Source organism: Dermochelys coriacea, chromosome 1, assembly GCF_009764565.3.
Source record: "Dermochelys coriacea isolate rDerCor1 chromosome 1, rDerCor1.pri.v4, whole genome shotgun sequence".
NCBI lineage: Eukaryota > Metazoa > Chordata > Testudines > Dermochelyidae > Dermochelys > Dermochelys coriacea.
The window spans coordinates 147,733,268-147,760,215 of record NC_050068.2 but is presented as its reverse complement, the minus strand read 5'-3'; the positions used below and the strand labels follow the sequence as shown (position 1 = coordinate 147,760,215).

The window sequence follows — 26,948 nt, the reverse complement described above, 5'->3', positions numbered from 1 at the left end:
TCCTGACTTCAGTGGAATTACACTAGAGATGAATCTGATCCTAGATATTTTTCTTTTCCAAAAACTTGCCAGAAAATTCCTGACTTCAGTGGAATTACACTAGAGATGAATCTGATCCTAGATATTTTTCTTTTCCAAAAACTTGCCAGAAAAGTAGCAGATAAGTATGTATGTCTTCAGCAACTGAAGTTAAAAATAATGGGAAAACTGAATTTCTTTTAACTAAAGAAGCCAAACTTTTCTTTTAAGATTGCATTTCCACTCATGTTATGAATCAACATTAATGTATTAACATTTCAATAATGAATAATAATCAGTGATGATTAGATTTGCATCCGTTAATTTTTTATATAATTTTCCAGGAAAAGATGGTTATCAATAAGCCCTGGTATTGCTGAGGCGTGTGTGAAATCTTAGCAAATATCCCGCATTATCATCTTTTTGTGCAAATATACAGAGCATTAGGCATAATAGTTGCGCGCCAACCGCAGAATTGGATATTTGGGCCCCTACTTTGAGAAAGCATTTAAGCATCCCTAGTCAGGGCAGCACATAAGCACATTATGAGTGTTGTCTTGAAGAAGATTGCTTTCCTGAATTGGTTCCTAAAATAATAAGAGGCAAACAATTTTCAGATAGCTTTGACAATGCAAGATAGCAGAAAAAATTATCCTTTCAATACGTACCAAAGGTAACATTTTATTTTAATATAGCTCTGCATGTGAGAAACAAGCATTCCTTGGAGAAGATGCCATAATTTCCTCTTCAGCATATATTTTCAAAATGGCATGGGGACTTAGCCACACCATTCCACTACCACTAGTGGATCAAACGTTACAATGGGACTTGACTGTATCATTTGAGTTGGATTCATGAACGCTGTATTTGACTGGTTATCGAGTTGATGCACATGTGGCACATGTGGGGGAAAGAGGGGTTAAGAAATTGAAAATGGGAATTGTATAGTTACTATTACTTCCTGCATTTCCAGTCAAGGGCTTCATGATGGAAGCTCCCCAAAGCTGGCAAGTATATAAAGAGTCTATTCTTATTGAATAAGCTCATTTACTATTTATTTCCACTCCCACCCAAGTGACTCATGAATTTCTTTTCAAATTTCAAAAAACTTGTTCATAAAACACGGACAAAAATATCCTTTTCATGTAGTCAATAATGCCAACTCCCTTTGGTGGATCTTTATATTTGACTGCCTGCTGAACACTGGGCAATGTTCCAGAGAAGAGTGCAGTGTTCTTCCATATTTTAGGGACCACTAATTAAAATGAAACAGAACACAGCACATGGAAAAATAGCGGCAATGGGGGAAAGGGACATTTTCAAAAATTGTGTTCATTTTTCAACAAATTGTAGGATTTTTATTGAAAGGTTTGTTTTTATGAAAAAATATTTGGTGAGCCGCTCACTAGTTTTCAAGGGGATAGTCAAAGCAAAAGCAATTTAATCTGCAAGATGTGCAGAAAAACATGAAATTTGCAGATACACAGACAATGTGTAGTACCATCATAAAGGTGAGATTGTCCATACTCCAGTCCACAGCATGACCTTGTTCCAAATGTACGCAACACTCAGGACTTGATTCAGGTATCTGATATGGTGATAGGCAATGGCAAGTTTGAGGGATAATTTGTATGTAATTTACTTGTCCTATTTTAAGTGTGTGTGTGTTTAACATAACTGTATGTCTTACTCCCTTCTTCCCTTCAGCTCCATCTGCTTGCGTGTTTATCAGTTTTTAGATTGTGAGCTCCTTAGGGCAGTGATCATCCATTCCTGCTGTTTGGAAAGTACCTAATACATTGTAGCCAGGACTAGAAACATAATAATGATGACACAAAAGATATGAAAAAAATACATAGGATGGAAGCAGGATTTGACTAGGTCAGTACTTGGATGGGGGATTTCCAAGGAAAAACAAATAATTGGATCTCTTCCTAGCGGGCTGTAGGAAGTAGAGTGTTGGTGTTTCAGTAAGTTTCACTCTCAGTACTGCAGAACGATGCATGCTGTTGAACAGTTGTGGGTGCTGTGTTGCTAGAAGCTCCGTCCTTCAGGTGAAGTGTAAAATCATAGTCCTAGCCGTTTGTGGCCATTAATGGTATTCTAGCCCAGAATAGTGGTACTAATCTTAGTGTCCCACCTGTATTTCAAATCACTCATGTTATACTCAACCTACTATCATTCTTCTTGTATTTACAGTTCTCTTACCTTCCTGTCCCAAGGTATCGCATAGAAGAAATGTTGTACAGTGTTAAACCACTGTTGTATTTCACCCCCAAGACAGCTGCAATGGATGATTTCTTTGTACAGTTAGGGTATACAGATGTTGAGTTTCTAAAGTGCTTTGGGATATTTTGGATTAAAGAAGCTATACAAATACAAAATTATAATCTTCTATAAACTTCATGAAGTGTTGTTGACTTTGCAAGATTCATACCCACATGTGCAATCAGTATTGAGCCCTCGTTGTATGATATACAGAATAGTGAAGTTGTTTTGTTAACTGTAGCCAGAAGTGCCACTTAGCTGCTGCCACCTCCTATTTCAGGGAGCTGCGTTACTACCAGCTACCTTACAGAGACCAGCAGAAGCATTGGTTGCAGTCTCATATCTAACTGCTTAAAAATTGTGTGGTGATTTATAAAGAGTTGTGATTCAGGAAATAGGCTATGTTGCCTTTGAAAAATGTCATAGAGTTGGCTGATTTTTTCAGCCTTTTTAATGCTGAATAGGCATTAGCCATATTAGCATGAACCTATGTTAGTCATCCTGTCAAGAGGTCACACAGAAGTAACTACTGGTGGGGAACCAATAGTCTCATGACAAGGAAGCCAGCTACTGTTTGCTTCCTCTGCTTGACAGAAGGCCCAGAGCTGTGTGTTGGTAATGGCATTGTATGGCCAGAAATCTGCAAAGTTTTGGCAGTTTCACTTGCAGATTCTTGTTTTCTCATTTGGATGATATACACAATATCAACACTTATCCTGCATTGATAGTGTGATGCTGTTACAAAACTGACCTTTTAAACTACAGATATTTTGGACTAAGCTTTCCTCTTCTGTGTTGTTTTTGGTAGAAGGGGAACTTATGGCTCTTTATGTTTAACATATAAATTACATTTTGTGCTAGACCCTGCAAGGTACCATAGACTTCAAGTACTTGGTTTCAATATTTGGTTAGGCAACATCACCTGTGTGTCTTTTGTCTTTTCATACATCTATACTGCAGAGAAGAAAAAATGGCACAGAGTCTCAGAGCCCGGGTCAGCTGACTCGGGTTCCTGGGAGCTCAAGCTACAGGGCTAAATATTGCAGTGTAGAGATTTGGGCTCTGGTTGGAGCCCACGCTTTGAGACCCCCCCCTCACTCCCTCCTCCCCCCTTTCAGACATGCTTGCTGACTTCTCAAGGAGTTTTCAAAACAGAACTGTACAGATTGCTTAAAATCCACTTTTCCAAATCTATAGTCTGGAGTGTCAGATATAGTTTAAATTGTAGTTGCATAAGGCCATTATCATAGAAGAATCATGGAAGAGTAGGGTTGGAAGAGATTCCAACACCTCCCTAGGTAACCCATTCCAGTGCTTCACCACCCTTCTATTGAAAAGGTTTTTCCTAATATCCAACCTAAACCTCCCACACTGCAAATTGAGACCATAGCTCCTTGTTCTGTCATGTGCCACCACTGAGAACAGTCTAGATCCATCCTCTTTGGAACCCCCTTCAGGTAGTTGAAGGCTGTTATCAAATCCCCCCCTCACTCTTCTCTTCTGCAGCCTAAATAAGCCCAGTTCCCTAAGCCTCTCCTCGTAAGTCATGTGCCTCAGCCCCCCAATCATTTTCACTGCCTTCCGCTGGACTCTCTCCAAAATGTCCACAATTAGTGGGTGGCCAAAACTGAATACAGTACTCCAGATGTGGCCTCACCGGTGCCGAATAGAGGAGAATAATCACTTCCCTCGATCTGCTGGCAATGCTCCTACTTATGCAGCCCAATATGCCGTTAGCCTTCTTGGTAACAAGGGCACACTGTTGACTCATATCCAGTGTCTTGTTCACTGTAATCCCCAGGTCCTTTTCTGCAGAACTGCCGCTTAGCCATGTCCTCAGCCTGTAGCAGTGTATGGGATTCTTCCATCCTAAGTGCAGGGCTCTGCACTTGTCCTTGTTGAACCTCATCAGATTTCTTTTGGACCAACCCTACAATTTGTCTAGGTCACTCTTGACCTTATCCCTACCGTCCAGCATATCTACCTCTCTCCACAGCTTATGTCATCCACGAACTTGCTGACGGTGCAATCCATCCCATCATCCAGATAATTAATGAAGATTTTTGAAAAAAAAACAGCCCCAGGACCAATCCCTGGGGTACTCTGCTTGATACCAGCTGCCAACTAGACATCGAGCCATTGATCACTACCCATTGAGTCCAATAATCTAGCCAACTTTCTATCCACCTTGTAATCCATTCATCCAATCCACACTTCTTTAACTTGCTAGCAAGAATACGGTGGGAGACCATATCAAAAGCTTTACTAAAGTCAAGGTATATCATGTCCACTGCTTTTACCATCATAGAAGGCAATCAGGTTAGTCAGGCATGACTTGTCCTTGGTGAATCCACGTTGACTGTTCCTGATCACCTTCCTCTCCTCCGGTGCTTCAAAATGGATTCCTTGAGGACCTGCTTCATGACTTTCCAGGTACTGAGGTGAAGTTGAATGGTCTATAGTCCTCTGATTCTCCTTCTTCCCTTTTTTAAAGATGGGCACTATATTTGCCTTTTTTCCAATCGTCTGGGACCTCCACGGATCACCACGAGTTTTCAAAGGTAATGGCCAATGGCTCTGAAATCACATCAGCCAACTCTGTCAGCACTCTCGGATGCAGTGCATCCGACCCCATGGACTTGTGCATGTCCAGCTTTTCTAAATAGTCTTTAACCTGTTCTTTCACCACTGAGGGCTTCTCACCTCCTCCCCATACTGTGCTGCCCAGTGCAGCAGTCTGGGAGCTGGCCTTGTCTGTGAAGACTGAGGCAAAAAAAGCATTGAATACTTCAGCTTTTTCCACATCATCTGTCACTAGGTTGCCTCCCCCATTCAGTAAGGGTCCTACACTTTCCCTGATCACCTTCTTGTTGCTAACATACCTGTAGAAACTGTTCTTGTTACCCTTCACATCCCTTACTAGCTGCAACTCCAAGTGTGCTTTGGCCTTCCTGATTACACCCCTGCATGCTCCAGCAATATATTTATACTCCTCCCTAGTCATCTGTCCAAGTTTCCACGTCTTGTAAGCTTCCTTTTTGTATTTAAGCTCACCAAAGATTTCTCTGTTATGTCTCTGCCAAGCTGGTCGCCTTCCATATTTGCTGTTCTTTCTGCACATCGGGATGGTTTGTTCGGGTACCCTCAATAAGGCTTCTTCAAAATGCACGCAGCTCTCCATTCATAATGAAAATAACTTGGGGCCTGATTTTCCCATCGTTGCTCACATTGAGGAGTAATTTACATCTTGAGTAGTTTCATTGATTTCATTGGGACTATTTGTATAGTATAATACTGCTCAGTATGTGTATATGTATGCCAGAGGGCCCTTAGTTTGGTTTTTTGTTTTGTTTTTGAACAAGGAACTTGATACAATTCTTTAAATCTTTCTTCTGTAAAAATATGTACACTGCCTTTTTTTCATTAAAGAGGAAATAGTAAATGAAAGAAATATGAAGGCATGAGAAAACTGAAGGGAATTGATGATTCAAAGTATAATCACAGTTATATCAACTTCCATCATCCTGAGGCTTCCAAGCGGAGAGTCTGTTTGCTTTTAAATCTATGTCAAGTTAATTCTTTATTGGGCTTCTCTTTGAAGTATGGTGAAGCTGATTATAAACATTTTATAATTAAAGGAAACCAAATTTGGAGAGAGGATGTGTTTATCAGCCTATATATGTAAATGTGATAGTTATAAAAGTAGTTTCAGTACAAAAAAGACTAAACTTTAAAATAATTATTTTAAACAAAACAGAATTAGAGCTAACTCTCTCTCATTCCACAGCTAAAACATCTCAGACCTGGTCTATGCTTAAAATTTAGGTTAACCTAGCTACCCCTCAGAGATGTACTTAAGCTGACCTACATTGCAGCATCAACACCATTAGGTCAGTGGAAGAATTCTTACAATGACTTAGCTTCTGCTTCTCGATGGAGTGGATTAACTACAGAGGCAAAAAATAAATCCTCCTTTCAATATAGAAAGTGTCTACGCTACGGTGCTACAATGTCATAGCTTCAGTCTCTGTGGGTTTATGTACTCTAGGAGAAGAAGACAAGTTATCACTAATAATGTATCTTGCTTAATGTGGTATTTTAAATAGCTAATTTTTGAAATAATACAATGTCCTATGGAGTTCCGATCTGAATGTGGACAAACTTTCTTTTTCTCTTGCTTTTTTATTTGTAAAATGATTTGGATTAATTATATATCAAAAGATCATTGAATAAGTGTTTTTTTGGTTTTTGTTTTAAGTTGCTGTATGTGTATCAAGTTAATATAAATTTTAATAAAATACATTAATAATTGAATTCAGAGGGACATATTGAAAAATCAGCGTAAGTAAGCATAAATCAGTGTAATTCACATGCAGAAGAATGAGGTTGTAGCAGGAAAAGCAACTATTAGAAAGGTGAAATATAAAATAAATTGTGTGCAGGGAGGAAGGGTGTAGATATTCTACATCCTCCGTATGCCTTGGTTGCTTTTCCTGCTATACGTCCACATTTCAGCCCTTTCAACATGTAAAAAAACCACCTTCTTACACTTATTTCATCTTATCAACTGGTTTGTATAGATAAGAATAAGAGGTCATGGTTAGGCCACTAACACATATTAGCTAATCACAACATTTCCTCAGCCTCTTCTTAATTTAGACAAACCCAATGTGACCATTTATGTCACTTTCAATTGGGCCCAATATTTCTGAGCCAATTTTAGAGGCAAATAATTACAAGTGCAATTTTGCACATATAGAAATAAAGACCAGTATCTAAATATCTGAACTTATTCAGTTATGCTCCAGGTCAGCAAAGCACTGAAACACGTTCTCAAGCCAAACTGGGATTTAAGCACATGCTTAAAGGTAAGAATATGCTTAAGTGGTTTGCGTAAACTACTGTCTTCAGTTAAGGTCTGATCCTTCTTCCATTAAATATAATGGCAAAAATCCCATTGTCTTCAATAGTGCAGGATCAGGTCCTTATGCCCCAGGGAATCTAGAGGCAATTTAGGGTGCTGATGTTTTTCAATTAATATTTTATTAATGCTGCATGAACATGTACATAAGATTAACTGGAAAAAAGATTACAAAGACTACAGAGTTCAAAGGTTTGTCCTTAGTTTGTATGCATGCAAACTTTATGTGGACTATTATCTACTTACTTATTATTTATTTATTCGACTTAATTTACTAAATCTCACTTTTTTGCAAAAAGGTCATGTATGAGAATTATCATATGCTTTTTCAATATAAATTTCTACATACATAGTACATCCGTTAAAATGATTATTGGACTTTTTTATGATGTTAGATTGGGTAGGTATATTTTCAGTCCTGAGAGATGCTGAATTGGCTACAATGGATGTGTTAAGAGCTGCATTCACCTCAGAGTTTGACACAAAAAAGAATGAAGTTTACAGATTGAGAGTCGATAATCTAGATTTCCCATTTAATTCAGTCCTGAACAATTAAAATGGTATTTCTATTTTTCTATCCTAACTGAAGTTTGTAACGTATTCACAGTAACCAACATTATAACCCATATAACTGAGTGGAATAGGAGACACACAATTAAGTTGGATGACCAGAGGTTTGGATACAAGGTGGAATTTTTCACTATAAGCAATGTATTAGGAAGGTCCAAATATAGCTATAAGGATTTAAGAATAAAATGTCTTATACTATTGCTAGTTTTCAAACGATGACTTTTAGACACTTACCAAGAGTTGTCCTGAACATGTTGGCAGCAGAACAGAATCTTCTTTTTTTCCAAATTGTGTGTTAAATCAGTATAAACAAACTGGAAATAGAAGTGCTTATTTGAATTATGTGCCCATACTTCCATTCACTCTATTTCTCTTTTCTGTTTGGTCAATGAAATGGCCTGAATTTTATTGGTAGAGTAGTGAAATGGAGGGGGGGGAGTTCAAAGTTCAGTCCAGCGAACAATGAAAAAACATTTCAATTCTGCAAATAAAAATAGAAAATGAAATCTTTAGCTGTTTTCATGTAGGAATATTAAGACAAATGAAGCAAATCAATCATCTTCTTGAGTGCATGAACATAGCATGGCATTAGCTCATAGTATACTATCTTGAACCTCTGAAGTCTTGAAAGAACGTTGTAAAAGGGGTTTTCAGAGGGTTTTTTTTTTCTCATTTTCATAGTTTATTGTAATATTCCCCCAGGGATGCTTGAAACTGATTTTTTTTATCAAACTTTTTTTTCTCCCCTCCACATGCTCTATTGATATTTCTTAAGATATCAAGTTGCTAGCACTGAATTTATTTTCTGGATTTTGGGGGATGGAAGGAATGGGGCATTTAATAAAAAATATTTTATATGTAAAATATTATGTGGACTATTTTTATCAGTAACTAAATGAAACAGGTAAGATAGTTTATATATAGTTTACTGCACATGAAATAATATGTATGCCAATATTCACTCTGCATATCTATATTCACTAAGACCCTAATCCTGCAAAGACATATGTCTGTCTTTTACTTAAAGCCTTACTGGCCTCATTTTTTTTCCTCATGTGCTTAAGTTAAGCACATATGGAAGCCTTGGCAAGATCTGACTGCAAGTGCCAAATTCTGCTCCCATCTCCACACCACAAGCTGGATTCTCTCAACTAATAATAATATAAATCAGGAATAACTCCCATGAAATGATTGGAGTTTCACTGGTGTCAGACTTGTGAAAGGGTGAGGTGAATAACCGTGGCCAGTGGGAGCTGCAATCGGCCAAATTTGTGGACGCAGCAGGTAAAGAAACTGGCCTGGCCCACCAGGGGGCTTATCCAAGCAGGCTGCATGCCAAAGGTTGCCGATCCCTGATTTATATGCTCCAGGCACATTGGATTAAATCATGGCTCTGTTGAAGTCAGTGGGAGTTTTGCCATTGACTTCAGTGTGGCCAGGATTTCCCCCCAGGGCACAGAGCTGTTGCTCCATGTTGGTATCACCGGCAGCAATATCGCCTCCAGAGGACTAAGGCTGAAACATACTGACCCACCACAATAGGGAACAAATGCTAAAGAGTCAGGAAACAGCTGCTAAAGTGAATGTTCCCTTGGGAGCCCTAGGAGAAAATCTGGCTGAGCTGGCCAAAATTTTCCTTGATGATCCTACTGAACATGCAACCACTCAAATGCAAGTTGTGCCTGGAAGGCACAATGAAGGCCATGCTATATAAAAAGAATGTGAATATTCATGATCAATATGTTCCTTCCTTTCTGTTTGGGGCTCAGAACTAGAGCTATGTGAATTACTGAATTTTCAGTTCTCTGGCTAAACCAAAATGTGTGAAGGGGAAAAAACAGATAGTAGTTTGGAGTTGAATGAAAGAGTTTCATTTTTAAGGGTTTTTCACCTTTTAAAAAATACAATAGAGGTAAAATTCAAAACAAAGTAATTTCAAATAAAAATATCAAAACATTTCATTTAAAAAAATCAAAACTAAACATGTAGTTGAGGGTTTTTTTTGTTTTGTTTTTTTTCTCAGTCCGAAACAATTCAGTGGAATTCAACATGAACTTTCAAAATGTTTTCTGTTGACCTGAATCTACATTTTTCAGTTTTAAAAAATTGCCAAGATCTCCCTCATGGTCAGTTATCAAATAGTGGAGACCATAACTTCGGTGATTATTGTTTATATAATCATACTGTTTATGTTTCATTCACACAGGTTTACCGAGCAGAAATTGAACCCATTAAAGAAAATGTGAATCATGTCAATGACCTTGCTCACCAGTTCACCTCCTCTGATATACAGCTTTCTCCATATAATCTCAACAGCCTGGAAGACCTGAACACAAGGTGGAAGCTTCTACAGGTAAAATTGTCTTAATCATTTTTGATCTGCATTTACATGAACATGTTTTTTCTTGTGTTTTGGTTTTTGTCCCAGTGGAAGAGCTATGAAAATATGTTGAGTGATAGAGAAAATTGTTGCTATGCAAATTACAGTGTACGTATCTATTTTGTTTAAAAGAAAAGCTGATATTGTAAATGGTTTTCCTCATAAATTTCTGACCACCTGAATCTCACTTTCTTAAGAACATGATAAATTGAGCTAGCCCTATTAATTGTAGATAATTAGCACATAGCCCATGTGTAATTAACAGTATGCTTCTAGCTAGTTGCTTAAAATTCTCTCTTCAAGAACAGACAATTGTTTAAAAAATTTCATCACCTTAAAACAATTATAAACACCAAAAGATGTGCATTTGTTGCAATTTACACTACCATGTATTTCATATGACAATTTATTGTGGGTTAGGCATATCCAGTCTTTACTGCTCTTTTGTACTGCATATGGAAGATTGACTATAGAGAGTTTATTTTCACAACTCCAGTGCTTTCTCTTTTCTGTTTAAATTACTTCCAAGGACATTAATTTAAAATACTTTCCTGTACAAGCAGCTTAGTGATCCTGTGCACTACATCCATTAAAATCACACCTGTGGAATCAAATATAAAATTACAAGGCATTATATTCATTAGTCATTGGCAGAATTCAGTAATCCTATTAAAGTAATCAAAAAAGTGGATTTTATGAGTTTGCTTTTAAAGCTGAAAAAGTATTACAATATTTTATCACATCAGAATTAATATCAAATTTAAATAAAAACAAAAAGTGAAAAGATTATAGAACAGGTTTTACAGAGATGTACATCCACTTAAGTTTAGTTATTTTTCATTATTTTCCAGCAAAGCCATCTAATTTGCATATATTACAGATTTTCTTTTACGGTATGCAGGTGACCCCCAACTTGGATTAACAGGAGCCGTGTATGTGTGCATGTGCAGATGTATTGCAATATATTGCATTCCAAAGTATGTGAGAAACAGTAGTCAACAGGGACATGTTAAAAGTATGTAAGTAGGTAGGAAGTGTGGGAAAAGCCTGGAATTGGATTTAATAATGTAAAGTGCTGATGCTTATCATGAGACTTCAGACTTTCATGGACAAGAATAAACCCCCTTCCCTCTTTTCATGCACGTGATCAGAGATGACCAGTGCCTGCCGATAGCATGGGGGGAGGGGCAGCCAGCTTCAGCAGTGTTACTGAGCATGCTCAGTACAAGCCAAGCAGCAAATTGGAAGGGGGGCATGTGCCCCCCTCCCATCCCCCATGCATCGCCTCTGTATGTCCTCCGTGCTGTTTGTGCTAAGACTATTTCCTCTAGCCAGCATGTCAGTGCACCTGTATCATCATACCATTCAAGCAGGGTGCCTGACACATTATCTGATTGCTGCTTTAGTCCCCACAAAAGATCCCAGATATAGGTCTCTTCAACTTTTCCTTCTCCAGGAATTTGTACCTTTCTCTTTACCAGCTGCCCCTGCAAGCCCTCTATCTTCCCATATGCTTCTCTTGCTGGCTTATTCTTAGCAGCAGGCTCCACTCCTAATGATCCTGTGAGCCCTTTCACTAGGCAATCTCCCTCACAGACTGGCCTGTAGATTTCCTTCATCACACAACTATAGGCACCAATTCTGTGGGTGCTCAGGGCTGGAGCACCCACGGAAAAATAACATGGGTGCTGAGCACCCACCAGAAGCCACCTACCAGAACCACCCTCTCCCCCAGTGCCTCCTGCTCGCTAGCAGGCCCCACTGGTCAGCGCCTTTCCCTCCCTGCCAGTGCCTCCTGCCTGCCACAGATCAGCTGTTTCATGGCATCAAGAGGCGGGGGGGTGGAGGAGGAGGAGTGAAGGTACAGCATGCTTGGGGGAGAGGGCAGAACTGGGCAGGGAAGAAGCAGGGCAGGGATAGGGCCTTGGGGGAAGGGATGGAGTGTGGGCAGAACCTGGGCAGAGCAGGGTGGGAGTACCCCTCAGCAGATTAGAAACTCAGCGCCTATGCACAGAACAGTAAAGGTTTGGTATGCCTGATAGCCAGTCCTGGTTTCCAGTCCTGCTGGGGAGGTGCCTGGTTTAGCCAAACCTCTCATATACATGCTTTGTTGATCATGTTAAGGGCAATCTGAATCACTTCCTAATTAAACGCCATGTAGTGTATGTGTACAGGCAAAAATTTTACATTTGGAAAACTCCAACACATCTAAATAGTTGGATGTACATATCACAAAGTTACATTTGCTGCATCTTATGTGAATATTAACAGGAAAAAAAATTGTTTGCATTAAGAGTAGCAATGAACATGCCAGTTCAGATAAAATGTTAATAGCATTGGACCTTAAACCAAACGCAACAGCTCCACATCCCTCCAGACCCTGACTATGGAGCACAGGAGACATTATTAAAACAGACTACCATAAGATGAAAAGACAGAACCAAGGATAAAGTGCTCTCCATATTCTCCAGTGTAATGTTATTAATCATAGGGGCTGTTGTGGATAGGGTGAAGGAGATTGTTTCAGGAATAGATCTGGCCAATAGATAGGAATTTGAAATGAAAGAAGAAATGGTCATAATGGTGGGGAGCGAAAAGATGATGATCAGAATATTTTGATGGAAACTAATCCACTTTGAATATATTATATTTATATGAGACTATCTGTCTAATCTGACTATTTATGTATAGCAAAGTGTGTGAGGCCAATCCCCTTTAAGCATTCTAGCCCTTGGCTCCCATCCAGAAAGACAGATCTACTATCGTGAGAGGTTACTTAAAACCCAATTCACCATATGTGAGGTTCTACTAATCCCAAAGGATTAGACATTTACCCCCAGGTCAATATGTATCTCAGATATTACCCAAATATCATGCTGTCAGCCAATGCTTAGTCAACTAACTAAAGATATATTAATAAAATAATAGAATGGAATTATAAATGGTTAATAGATCATATACATACAAATGATTGCAAATTCCTTAAATCAGGTGTGTAGCAGTGATGGAGTAGACTGCTGGTTTGCAAAAGTCTCTCTGGTAACTTCCAAAAGATTGGAAGGTCTTCAGTCCATTGTTCAAAATACTCCTTTTAATTGTAAATCCACAGTCCAAAGACTTGGAGCAGATGCAGTCCAAGGTCACATGTCCACATCACAAGCCCTTAAATGTTTTGCATTGGCTCCTTGTTGTCTGAGGTGTCCTCAGGAAGAACTATCTGGAGAGTTAATTCTTCTTAATGGTTCATCAAGCTTGAATAGTCCATTCACATTGGGCTGGCAAGACTTATGGGTGTCACCACAAGAACATTTAAGATACAAATACCTAGCTAATATTCAGAACTTCAGATACAGTGATGATACATGATTTTAACCAGGATAATCATACTTGACAAATTGTAACTTTTCCATTGATACATTTTATATCAAATTTAGTGCCGTTGTGCAACAGTGATATAAATGGTTAACTTCCTTTTCATACAGTGTCACAGCATTTTCTAGTATATTTCCCACATTGGTCTATGTTAGGATTAGACTTCATTTCCATGATCAGTACCTCCAGTAAGGTCTGTGATTAGGTGAGACTAATTCTGGAAAAATCACAACTTCTGCCAATGCAGCATGAAAATATAGCTCAAACAATGAATGCAACAATCATTCTAACTAACAGGATAGTTTCCTAATCTTTGTTGAGCTTATAGCTTTCAACTGATTGCCAGTTTCTTCTAATTTTTTCCATAGTTTTCTTTCTTTCATTAGAGTCATTTGGTATTTCCCTACCTCTTTGGCCATCTCTGCCCTTTATTATTTTTTCCTATGCATGTTTTCATTCTATTTATTTCCATATTTCCTCCTTTTATGCTATTCTTATTTTCTGTTTCTCTCTTTGGCTTCTTTTTACTCATTTTTCAATAAGTAGTGCCTATTTCTTTATCTTATTGTTGCTTCTCTCTTTTGTCTATATTCCTCTCTGTCCGTTTTCTCCTCTTTCTCCCCTTTCTGTTTTTTTTCCTTTCTTCTCATCCTTATCTCTTTTTCTTCTCTGGCTCCCTTTCTTCTTTCCCTTGTTTTTCTCCCCAGTTTGATATTGCCCTTTTTTTTCTCACTGTCTTGCCATCAGGTAAAATATTGCTGAAACACAAGTTCCCATCTCCCACAAGATATTACGTAAAAGTACTATGTGAATAGTTGCTTTCCTGGTATCCCCACCAGGTGTGTATCCCTTCCTTAATACAGACAAGTGAGATGCAGAAAGCTTACCTGATCTGAAATGATGTTGAGTGCTAATTTTATGGGGTGGTCTGGGATTATCTAGTCCTAGAAATTTTTAATAAACTGAGAGTGGAAATGATACTCTTCTGCTTTGTTAACATAGAGATTTTTATAAGATTGGAGAAAAAATCTCAAGTAGTCTAGTAGTCATTTAATTGAAAATCTTAGGTAGAGTGTACTTTGTACGTTTTATTAGCATGCATGCCAAAACTTGTCCTGCTTCTTGTGTAGTCATATATAGCGGTACAAACTGAGTGCACAGGGCGTGAAAAATGCTATCAAAGCACAGTTTTAATACCATTCAAAATGAAGTGGGCAATCAACACCTCTTCAGTCATAGGTTCAAAGAGCTAGTGGGTTACAGATTGTTGTAATGAGACATAAAACCAGTGTCTCCAGTATGTCCACAATTTTTGGTGTCTAGCAGAGTCATAGATACTAAAGTCAGAAGGGACCATTCTGATCATCTAGTCCGACCTCCTGCACAACGCAGGCCACAGAATCTCACCCACCCACTCCTACGAAAACCTCACCTGTCTCTACTATTGAAGTCCTCAAATCGTGGTATAAAGACTTCAAGGAGCAGAGAATCCTCCCTCAAGTGACCCGTGCCCCATGCTACAGAGGAAGGCGAAAAACCTCCAGGGCCTCTTCCAATCTGCCCTGGAGGAAAATTCCTTCCCGACCCCAGATATGGCGATCAGCTAAACCCTGAGCCATATGGGCAAGATTCACCAGCCAGATACTACAGAAAATTCTTTCCTGGGTAACTCAGATCTCATCCATCTAATATCCCATCTCAGGGGATTAGGCCTATTTACCCTGAATATTTAAAGATCAATTAATTACCAAAATCCCATTATCCCATCATCCCATCTCCTCCATAAACTTATCGATTAGACTCTTAAAGCCAGATAGATCTTTTGCCCCCACTGCTTCCCTAGGAAGGCTATTCCAAAACTTCACTCCTCTGATGGTTAGAAACCTTCATCTGATTTCAAGTCTAAACTTCCTGGTGGCCAGTTTATACCCATTTGTTCTTGTGTCCACATTGGTGCTGAGCTGAAATAATTCCTTTCCTTCTCTTGTATTTATCCCTCTGATATATTTACAGAGAGCAATCATATCTCCCTTCAACCTTCTTTTAGTTAGGCTAAACAAGCCAAGCTCCTTAAGTCTCCTTTCATAAGACATGTTTTCCATTCCTCAGATCATCCTAGTAGCCCTTCTCTGTACCTGTTCCAGTTTGAATTCATCCTTTTTAAACATGGGAGACCAGAACTGCACACAATATTCCAGGTGAGGTCTCACCAGTGCCTTGTATAATGGTACTAAAACCTCCTTATCCCTACTGGAAATACCTCTCCTGATGCATCCCAAAACCGCATTAGCTTTTTTCACAGCCATATCACATTGGCAGCTCATAGTCATCCTATGATCAACTAATACTCCTTCTCCTCTTCCATTACTTCTAATTGATGCGTCCCCAGCTTATAACTAAAATTCTTGTTATTAATCCCTAAATGCATGACCTTACACTTCTCACTATTAAATTTCATCCTATTACTATTACTCCAGTTTACAAGGTCATCCAGATCCTCCTATATAATATCCTGATCCTTCTCTGAATTGGCAATACCTCCCAGCTTTGTATCATCTGCAAACTTTATTAGCACACTCCCACTTTTTGTGCCAAGGTCAGTAATAAAAAGATTAAATAAAATTGGTCCCAAAACTGATCCCTGAGGAACTCCACTGGTAACCTCCCTCCAGCCTGACAGTTCTCCTTTCAGTAGGACCCGTTGCAGTCTCCCCTTTAACCAATTCCTTATCCACCTTTTGATGTTCATATTGATCCCCATCTTTTCCAATTTAACTAATAATTCCCCATGTGGCACGGTATCAAATGCCTTCCTGAAATCTAGGTAAATTAAATCCACTGCGTTTCCTTTATCTAAAAGATCTGTTACTTTCTCAAAGAAGGAGATCAGGTTGGTTTGGCACGATCTACCTTTTGTAAAACAATGCTGTATTTTGTCCCATTTACTATTGACTTCAATGTCCTTAACTAATTTCTCCTTCAAAATTTTTTCCTGGACCTTGCATACTACAGATGTCAAACTAACTGGCCTGTAGTTACCTGGATCACTTTTTTTTTTCCTTTCTTAAAAACAGGAACTATATTAGCAATTCTCCAATCATTCGGTACTACTCCTGAGTTTACAGATTAATTAAAAATTCTTGCTAATGGGCTTGCAATTTCAGGTGCCAATTCCTTTAATATTCTTGGATGAAGATTATCTGGGTCCCCCGATTTAGTCCCATTAAGCTGTTTGAGTTTCTCTTCTACCTCAGATATGGTAATATCTACCTCCATATCCTCATTCCCATTTGTCATGCTACCATTATCCCTAAGATCCTCTTTAGCCTTATTAAAGACTGAGGCAAAGTATTTGTTTAGATATTGGGCCATGCCTAGATTATCCTTAATCTCCACTCCATCCTCTGTGTTTAGCGGCCCCACTTCTTCTTTCTTAGCTTTCTTCTTATTTATATGGCTATAGAACCTTTTACTATTGGTTTTAATTCCCTTTGCAAGGTCCAACTCTACTTGACTTTTAGCCTATCTCACTTTATCCCTCCATGTTCTGACCTCAATAAGGTAGCTTTCCTTGCTGATTTCTCCTATCTTCCACTCCCTATATGCTTTCTGCTTCTTCTTAATCACCTCTCTAAGATGCTTGCTCATCCAGCTTGGTCTACAACTCCTTCCTATGAATTTTTTCCCCTTTCTTGGGATACAGGCTTCCGATAGCTTCTGCAGCTTTGATTTAAAGTAATCCCAGGCCTCCTCTATCTTTAGATCCATAAATTCTTCAGTCCAATCCACTTCCCTAACTAATTTCCTTAACTTTTGAAAGTCAGCCCTTTTGAAATCAAAAACCCTAGTTGCAGATATATTTTTGTTAATCCTTCCGTTCAGTTTGAACTGAATTAGCTCATGATCACTTGAACCAAGATTATCCCCTACAACCATTTCTTCTATGAGGTCCTGACTACTCACCAAAACCAAATCTAAAATGGCATCCCCTCTAGTCAGTTCAGCAACTACTTGATGAAGGAATCCATCAGCTATTGCATCTAGGAAAATCTGAGCCCTATTATTATTACTAGCACTGGTCCTCCAGTCTATATCTGGGAAGTTAAAGTCTCCCATGATCATGCAGTTTCCATTAGTATTTACTTTATTAAAAACATTAAAAAGGGCTCTATCTATATCCAAATTAGATCCCGGCGGTCTATAGCACATCCCAAGCACTATCGTAGGAGAGGCTCTACTAGTTATCTTCCCCAATGTAATTTTTGCCCAGACGGACTCTGTCTTATCCATTGTATCGCTTCTTATTTCTTTACATTCTACCTCATCATTGATATACAATGCTACTCCACCGCCTTTACCTTTATTTCTTTATGTCTTTCCTAAACAGCACATACCCTTCAATACCTGTAGTCCAGTCATGACTACTATTCCACCATGTTTCTGTTATCCCTATAATATCTGGTTTCACTTCCTGCACTAGTAGCTCTAGTTCCTCCATTTTGTTACCTAGGCTCCTCGCATTGGTGTACAAACATCTTATTTTTTGCTGTTTGGCCTTGCTCACATTTTGTACCCTATTAGGCACAGTCATTCTACAGTCAGTATAACCTATTAGACTGGTATCCACACAGCCCTCGCTCCTTATGTACTTTCTCCTACCCACGGCTGTATCCTTTCTTACTTCATCTTCTTCCCTCTCAATGCTAAAATCTGGCATGCAGATTACCTGGACATCTCCCAACCATCTCCCCCAAATTCCTAGTTTAAAGCTCTCTTTATCAGTTGTGCCAGCCTCCATCCTAGAAGTCTATTTCCTATCCTACTCAGATGAAGTCCATCCCGAGAGAACTGTCCTCTGTCCATGAATGCCTCCCAGTGGCCATACATCCCAAAGCCCTCCTTATAGCACTACTGCCTAAGCCATCTGTTGACAGTCATAATCTTGTCACACCTTTTTTGCCCTTCTCTAGGAACAGGCAGAATCCCACTAAAGATCACCTGAGCCTCGATTTCCTTAAGCGTCTTCCCCAGCCTAGCATAGTCTCCCTTAATACTTTCCAGTGAGAATCTAGCCATATCGTTTGTTCCCACATGAAGGATAATTAGGGGATTCTTTCCCGCTCCCTTTAGGATCCTTTTCAACCTCAGGTCTACATCCTGTATCTTAGCACCTGGAAGACAGCACACCCTTCTATTCTCTGGATCAGCTCTAGTTAAAGGCCTGTCTATTCTTCTCAATAAAGAGTCCCCGATCACATAGACCTACCTTTTCCTGGTGACGGTGCTATTCTCCAATCTCTTCCCTGTTCCCTCTGGCTGCAAGTTCTTTCCATTCCTATTTTCCCTTATAATCCTCTTCAACCCATCCTGTATCCTCCTGGGGCTCATATTTGGTGTAGTCTCCCTTGACTCTTCCCCTTTTCCTATAGGACTAGCCTCTCTTCTCTTCTTCCTTACCCTTCCATCTTCAGCAAGTACCTGCTGAGCCCCTTCTTCATTTTCCAACTCTGCAAACCTGTTCCTAAGCTCTATTTCTCCTTCACTAGCCCGTCTTTTCCTCTGCCTGGTTCTTTTAGTCACATGCTTCCACTGACCACTTTCCTCACCCAGTCTCCCCTCAAAATTCCCCAGCCCTGCTTCCATCTGTAAGTCTGAGCTTTTCCCTTCAGATACCTCATGTCTTTGCTCCATCATCTGCTCAAACCCCTTCCTAAACTCAACGAGACTTTCCACCTGTATCTCCAAACCTCGGATCTTTTCCTCCATCAGCTCTATCAGACGGCATTTCATGCAGAAAAGACTCTTACCAGGTCCCCCCTCCAGGATCATGTACATACCACAGCTTCCACATCCAGTCATCCTCAATGTGTCTTTCACTACAGGAGTCACTCCCACAGCTGCCTCCGTATCTGTCATCGTCTTCCCACCTAAGTCCTGTTAATCTGGGAAACACAAGGCACACCAAAAAGACCACCCCCCCCCAGCAAAAGCAAACCCCAAACTAGCACCACAATACAAACTCCCACTCAAACTCCCCTGTTTAGAGCTCTGTTTGCTAGCTCCTGTGCCGCTGCAGCTGTCTGTGCCGCTGCCTGACTGGCTGGCTCCCTTTAAAGGACCCCTAGTCAGAGAAGCCCTGCCCCCAATCAGGGCTCAGCTTCTCTCCCAGCACAAAGCCCCTACAAGCCTCTACACACACACACACACACACACCCAAAACCAAAACCAAGTACAAATATCTTCTCCTCCAACAGAACTCCGACTCAAACTCCCCTGTTTACAGCTCTGATTGCTGGTTCCGAATCATGGATATAAGCTCCAAGGCTCATCTTTTGAAAGTGTTCTGCCAATTTCCTTTTAGGACACGGATTGATAGGTCAGATATGGAGTGATTGTTTTGTGAAAAGTATTAATCCACCGGTGATAGAGTGTTTTTTGCTCTTATCATTTTTCTGTGAGTTCATTTGAAAGCATAGTAGTTGCCTCATGTCACTCACATAGTTGTGTGGGACGTTTGATGCATTGGATAAGGTTCCCCACATGTTGTGATAGACATGTGTAGGACCCAGGAATCTTGAAAGTGTGTTGGGGGGAGAGGGGAGTGGTATTAATAGTTGTAGCAGTGGAGATATGTCTGCAGGTTTTGCAACTGCTGTTATATGGTGCTACTTTGAGTTAGTGTGTTCTGGTCTGTGGGAATCTTCTCATGATGATCTCGGTGAGGGAGATTGTTTGAAGGCCAAAAGAGGGGGCTCAGGAAAGATTTCTTTCAGGATGTGGTCCCCATCAAGTAGAGGTTATAATTATGAGTTGTGGGTAGGTGACAACTAGGAGTATGCAGTCAGTGGGTTTCCCTCTCTATATTGAAGCAGTTCTCTTGATGCAATCTACTTCTCTAGTGGAGTGGCCTTGTGAAGGTGGTTTTAAGTGTGTTAAGGTGTATATCCTGAACTTTCTCCTTGGAGCATATTCTGTGGTATCTGAGTGACTGCCTGTAGATAACAAATTTCTTGTTATGTCTAGGGTAGGTTCCAGCATCTATTAAGGTAAGTGTGATCCATCTACTAGTATATAGTTGCCTGTAGGGTTCCATTGTTGAAGCTGATCGTGGTGTCCAGGAAGTTGATGCTGGTGTGGGGAGTTCTAGAAATTTTAATTAATTTTTTAATTAATTCACTTGTGCTATATTTTGTACCTCTCTTATATTTGCTTTCTGCTGACATATGTGCAATGGAGTACTACTGGCAAAAATGATTACTCCAAGAAGTACTTGATATATTGTTGGGCTTATTACAACAGGAACATGCTGGAAATTGTGAATGCAAACTCAAAAAGTAGCTTCAAAGGGATATTGTCAAGTTGTTTCGGCATACAATTTAGGTTTACAAAATTAAAATTAATTGTAATGGTTTTGAGGGTTTTTTAATTGAATGAAAAAAACTGTAGACATTTATATATTTCGTAAAATAGTATCATGTGGTTTTAGTGCCAAGATATGAAACTGAATAGGCCGAGTGAAGAGCAGATAACAAGTTAGAGCTAATGTGCGCCTAATCCTGTATTTATGTGCAAAGAGGGAGAGTGAGTGAAGGCAGCATTGTGCCCAATTCCCACACATGTTCAAACCTCTTGAGCTCCCAATGTGCAAGGATACAGAGAACTCTTGTTCAAACAGCAATGTTAGACTCCCTCAGAGGGTCCACGTAAGGTTACAGTAAGTGTTTGACTGGTCAGCTGGAAGAATATGCTGCATTTTGTTAAAGGGTTACAGTGCTAGAGGGTTGACACTTGATACAGTGACAGAAAGGGTTCTTCCATTACTGTAGTAAATCGACCCCTCCGAGAGGCGGTAGCTAGGTCGACAGAAGAGTTCTTCCATCAGCCTAGCAGTATCTACACTGGGGCTTAGGTCAGCTTAACTGCATCTCTCAGGGGTTTGAATTTTTCACACCCCTGAAAGACATAGGTAGGTCACCCATAGCTTTTGGTATAGAGTAGGCCTCAGCCAAGTGCCTTTCTTAGGCACCATACCTGCAGGACCTGCTGGAAGTGCAGTAGGCTTTTGCACATACCATACTGTGGGCAGTGGATTAAAGTCACAATCTAACCCTTAAATTCTGAGTGCTATTTATACTCTGATGATGGGTCTTTTATTGAGCCCTGTAATAAATATTTTTAATAAATAGCATTGTAATAAATTATATTAAAAATAGCAGCTTCAAGGTGCGGCACAAACGTTAACTAACCCTGTCAATACTTTGTGAGGTAAACAGTATAAATCCCATTTTACAAACTGAGTAACTGACATACAGAGAGTTTAAAGGCCATGAAAGAAATCCTAGCCTCATTAATATCAATGGCAAAATTCCCACAGAATTCAATGGAGCTTGGAGTTCACACCAAATAGTCGAAGCAGGTGACCTGAAGCATAGGTGCCGACTCCATGGGTGCTCCGGGACTGGAGCACCCATGAGGAAAAATTGGTGGGTGCTCTGCACCTACCAGCAGCTCCCCGACCTTCCCCCCCCACCCCAGATCACCTCCACCTCTGCTCTGTGTCTGCCTCCTCACCAGAGCGCACTGCCACATCCTGCTTCTCCCCCTCCCTCCTAGCGCTTGCGCCATGAAACAGCTGGGAGGGAGGGAAAGGAGGAGGAACATGGTTGCTGGGGGAAGAGGCAGGGCCGGGTGCAGATTTGGGGAGGGGTCCAAAGGGACAGGGAGGGATGGAGATGGGCTGGGGCCGGGGGCGGGGAGGCGCGAGCACCCACCAGCGCCAATGAAAGTTGGTGCCTGTGACCTGAGGTCTTCACTTACTTACAGCCAATAGTGCTGCAATGTCATGAGCACATAACCTAGACAATGTGGTGGTTGGCCACCAAGGGAAATTTAAAGAAATAAATCCATTTGATCCTTTTCATTGGACTTCACTGCAGAGGATGTGAGGTTTCCACACCTGAGCCATTCTTTTTCAGTGACAAATCTGAGAAACTGTCCCCAGTTGAAATGTCAGTAGAGGAGGTATTGGAACAAATTAACCCAACAGTTCTGAGGGAACTCAAATATGAAATTGCAGAACTAGTAACTGTGGTATGTAACCTATCACTTAAATCAGCTTCCGTACCATATGACTGGAGGATAGCTAATGTGATGTCAATTTTTAAAAAGTCTCCAAATGCCATCCGAGAAATTACAGGAGGCAAATTGGTTGAAACTGTAGTAAAGAGAAGAATTATAAGACACAGATAAAAACCGTTTTTGGGGAGGAGTCAATATGGCTTTTGTAAAGGGAATCATGCCTCACAAATCCATTAGAATTCTTTGAGGGAGTCAACAAACTTGTGGACAAGGGGGATCCATGGATATAGTGTACATGGACTTTCAGAAAGCTTTTGACAAGGTCCCTCACCAAAGACACTTAAGTGAAGTAAGCAGTCCTACGTTAAGAAGGAAGGTGCTCTCATGGATCAGTAACTGGTTAAAAGACAGGAAACAAAAGTTAGGAATAAATGGTCAGTTGTCAGAAGAGAAAGGAGTAAATAATGATGTCTCCCAGACATCTATATTGGGACCAGTGCTGTTCAACATATTCATAAATGATCTGGAAAAAGGGGTAAACGGTAAAGTAGCAAAGTTTGCAGATGATACAAACTTACTGACGATACTTAAGTCCAAAGCAGACGGCAAAGAATTACAAAGGGATCTCACAAAACTGAGTGACTGGGCAACAAAACAGCAGATGAAATTCAGTGTTGATCAATGCAAAGTAATGCATATTGGAAAACATATTTGCAACTATACATACAAAATGATGGGGTCTAAATTAGCTGTTACCAGTCAAGAAAAGGATCTTGGTGTCATTATGGGTAGTTTCCTCAAAATATCTACTCAGTGTGCAATGGAAGTCAAAAAACCTAATAGAATGTTGATAATCATTAGGAAAGGGATAGATAATGAGACAGAAAATATCATAATGCCACTATATAAATCCATGATAGCCCACACCTTGAATATTGTGTGCAGTTCTGGTTCCCCTGTCTCAAAAATATATATATATTAGAAATGGAAAAGATACAAAGAAAGGCAACAAAAATGATTAGGGTTATGGAACAGATTCCATACGAAGAGAGAATAAATGCATCTGTTTTAGGCATCTGTGTGTATGGCTTTGGTGAAAAAGATACGTTTCAGTGTAAGTAGCATATGTGTTGAAAGATTATTAAAAGTGGATAGGTGGAGGCAATGCAACATTGCATAAAACAGATTTTTATTCCCCTATAGGTGGGAGACTACACCTCATACATCTACATATAGAAGGTGATATTTTTATTTTTCATCAGGAAATAAATCTTTCCTTTTTATTGCATAGAGTTGCTACTCTGTTTATCATTTCAGTAACATTATCATTATTTGTTTTTCATAATACCTTCAGCTTGTGAATCTGTCTGTATATGTCCAAGAATTGGAGGTAACGTTTCTATCTTGGGCCAGAATTCTGGCCCATCTGTGATCATTGTAATCAAGGAATCATTAAAACCCAACTCCTTTTCAACCTAGGCTATTCGCTACTTTAGCAAATGCAAGTTTCACCTTCCTCACAGAGGGAGATTTTGATCCTCTTTGGGATTTCAGTTTCCCATTTAGTTTTGGTAGTAAAGATGCTGCTATGGTATATTTTATGGAATTGGAACTTCTGCCAAAACTACAACTTCCGTGGCTCTTGAATGGACTGTTGATCATTTAATTGATTATGCGACTTGGCCTCTATAGTGATCTAGATGTACCCTTTTGTTCTTATTCATTTCTGTTAGCGCGAAACTCAATTTTACTGAAAAAAAATTTTGTCCAGATAGTTTTCAATTTATAGTGTACACTGCCTAAAGGCCAATTCTTAAAAATTCAGATAGGGGAGGTGAAACATAAATATCCGAATGTGGGATTAAATTACTTTGACAGTGAATTTACATTTCAGAAATTGAAAGGATTGCTAAAATCAGGAGTAAGTCCTCATTGTCCTTGTGGAATGTTTGGGAGAGTAAATGAAAGAAGTATAGAGTAATGCAAATTCTATACAGTAATTATCATCAGGAGACCATGCTAGTAGAGAAAGATATTGATCAGATAATGTCAGGTAGCCATATTAATGACATGATGCTCTGTATGACAAATTTTGGTTTCTCAAAAGTATAAATACTTAGAGATTATTTGCACTACAAGATACATTCATTACAGCAGTCTGTTACTCTTATTTACTTCCTTTTTTGCTGGCATGTTGCCCTGTTTAAAGACCTATTTTAAAGAGCCATACAGACTATACAGAAAGGTAATTTGTCTTCTCTTACATTCCAAACACACACACACACGTAAAATATTAAAGAAAAGTTTACTTTAAAATAATGTTAATATTATAAAATCAAGTACCAAAAAGTATAGAAGTATCAGAAAATTAATGTTGCCTATGCAATCTTAATTCTGCACATTGGTAAGTAATACTTACTTACATAGTATTTTACCCACAAGATTTCTGCCTCATTCAGAGTGTATGACAAAAGGTGCTTAGGGAATGAGGCAACTGTTCAATATTTTACCTACCTCATTCAGCATATAGTCCCATACCTTATTTACTGCATAACATCCAAACCGTGCACTGCACAAGGAATTGTTCGTTGACTCACAAGCTTTAATGTGGTTCTCATTTTCATAATATCTGAGCATTGCAGAAATATTAATGACTTTATCTCTACAACTCCCTTGTGGGAAAGGAATGTATCTGAATCCCCATTTTACAAATGAAGAACTAAAGCACTGAAAAATTAAAGCCATAAACTGCAAAAGTACCAATTATTTAGATTACCAAAACTGAGACAAAGGGTTTGATTTTTCAGTGCACTTAATATTTTTAGACTGTGTTTATGTGTTCAAAGCACCGTATACACATAAATTAATTCATCCTCTCAGAATTAAGGGGTAGGAGAGTAAATGTGATCCCATTTTACAGATGTGAAAATAGAGACAGGACAGCAAAGCAACTAGCCTAAGGCCACATACTGAGAGAGGGACCTCTTAATTCCCAACCTTGTGGGGTTTTTTTCTCACCAGACCACAGTGCTTGGGCCAGATGTGCTGAGTTGCCACTGACTTCATTTGCGTTTATGTATGCTCAGGACTTCTTAAAATCAGGCTCCAGATGCCTCAAGGTAGTGACCCAGAAAATGAGGAACATCCAATTATTGACCACCTGTGAAAATGTTGTTAAGTCGGGAGCACTGAAACTGAGCTTTCTCCCCAGGCTGCCTGACTGCCTACGCAGCCAACTGCCCAGGGAGTCAGGCAGCCAAGGGAGTTGAGCAGGCTAGGAAGCCATTTGCACAGGGATTTGGGGCAGTTGGGCAGCCAAGGGAGCTGGTTACCGATGGAGTCCATGAAGCCAACTGTTCATAGAGTCAAGTAGCCTGAGGCTGTGTGGGATCCTGGGAGTCAAGGCTCCCTGGCAGTCCTCCATGTAGGCTCCTGCAGAGCTGGTAGCCTGGAAGACCAGGCTAACGGGGAGTCTTGGGGGGACCAACTTCCATGTTCACCAGCTGGCAGGCTCACATCGTCGTATTTCCCAAGGACCTCTACCAAACTGAGGAAATTACCGTTATGTCCAGTGAACAACGTATCCAATGAGCCTGAGAGAGCCAAATTATTCTTTGCAAGGAAGAGAGTAATTCAGATCAGATACCCTAGCACATTCCTCCAGTGCTGGGTTTCTAATTTAATAGTGGGCTGGTTTTCTGCATCTATGCATTCATTCATTTTGAGCTTTGACTCAACTGCCATCCATTTGGGGTAGGCCTTAAAATAGCCGGGTGACTTTTCATGTTGTTTCAGAGCATCAGCTAAGTTATGCCAGTAATTGTACCTGGATAGCACATGCAATGATTTGGCATTGCTATCAATATTTTGCAACAAAACCACAATGCTTTATCAGTTGATTTTGAGTAAACTAGCCAACACTCCACACCCCTTCCAGTGCCCCAACCCCCTGCCGGCCTCACGCCAACCGGACTATAAACCAGAATTTCAATGAAGATCAGAAATGCTGGTTTATAGAGCTTTCCAGTTGGTGAAGTGCTGATTAAAACAGCTTTTACTGTAATAGGACTTCCACCATTTACACTTTCCTCCTCAATTTTTTCTGAACTGGGACGATTGTTACTGCCTAAAGCCTCGTCTGTGTTGTTCTGTTTCAGATATTTTCCCACCAAATTTGCCCCTAGCTGCTAATTAGATTGCAATTTGCTTCCTATACTGAACTGCTGAAGGCTTCTTTGGGGGCATCTTTTATTTTCTACAGGGGAAAAGAGACAGTATTGGGGAAAGCAAAAGTCTATGTTTTGCGGTCTTGGAAAGTCATGAAACATTATATGTTAAGCA

General features: G+C 39.8%; 1 protein-coding gene across 11 annotated transcripts in view; it reads left to right on the top strand.

Moving 5' to 3' along the window:
• The window catches only part of DMD (dystrophin), a 1,935,994-nt gene that overhangs the window by 1,685,581 nt on the left and 223,465 nt on the right, over window positions 1-26,948 (top strand). For all 11 annotated transcript variants that reach the window (XM_043505382.1, XM_043505371.1, XM_043505378.1 and 8 more), the window contains one exon: window positions 9,984-10,130. In XM_043505382.1, coding sequence (XP_043361317.1) covers window positions 9,984-10,130 — 147 coding nt within the window. The remainder of the gene's footprint in view (window positions 1-9,983; window positions 10,131-26,948) is intronic.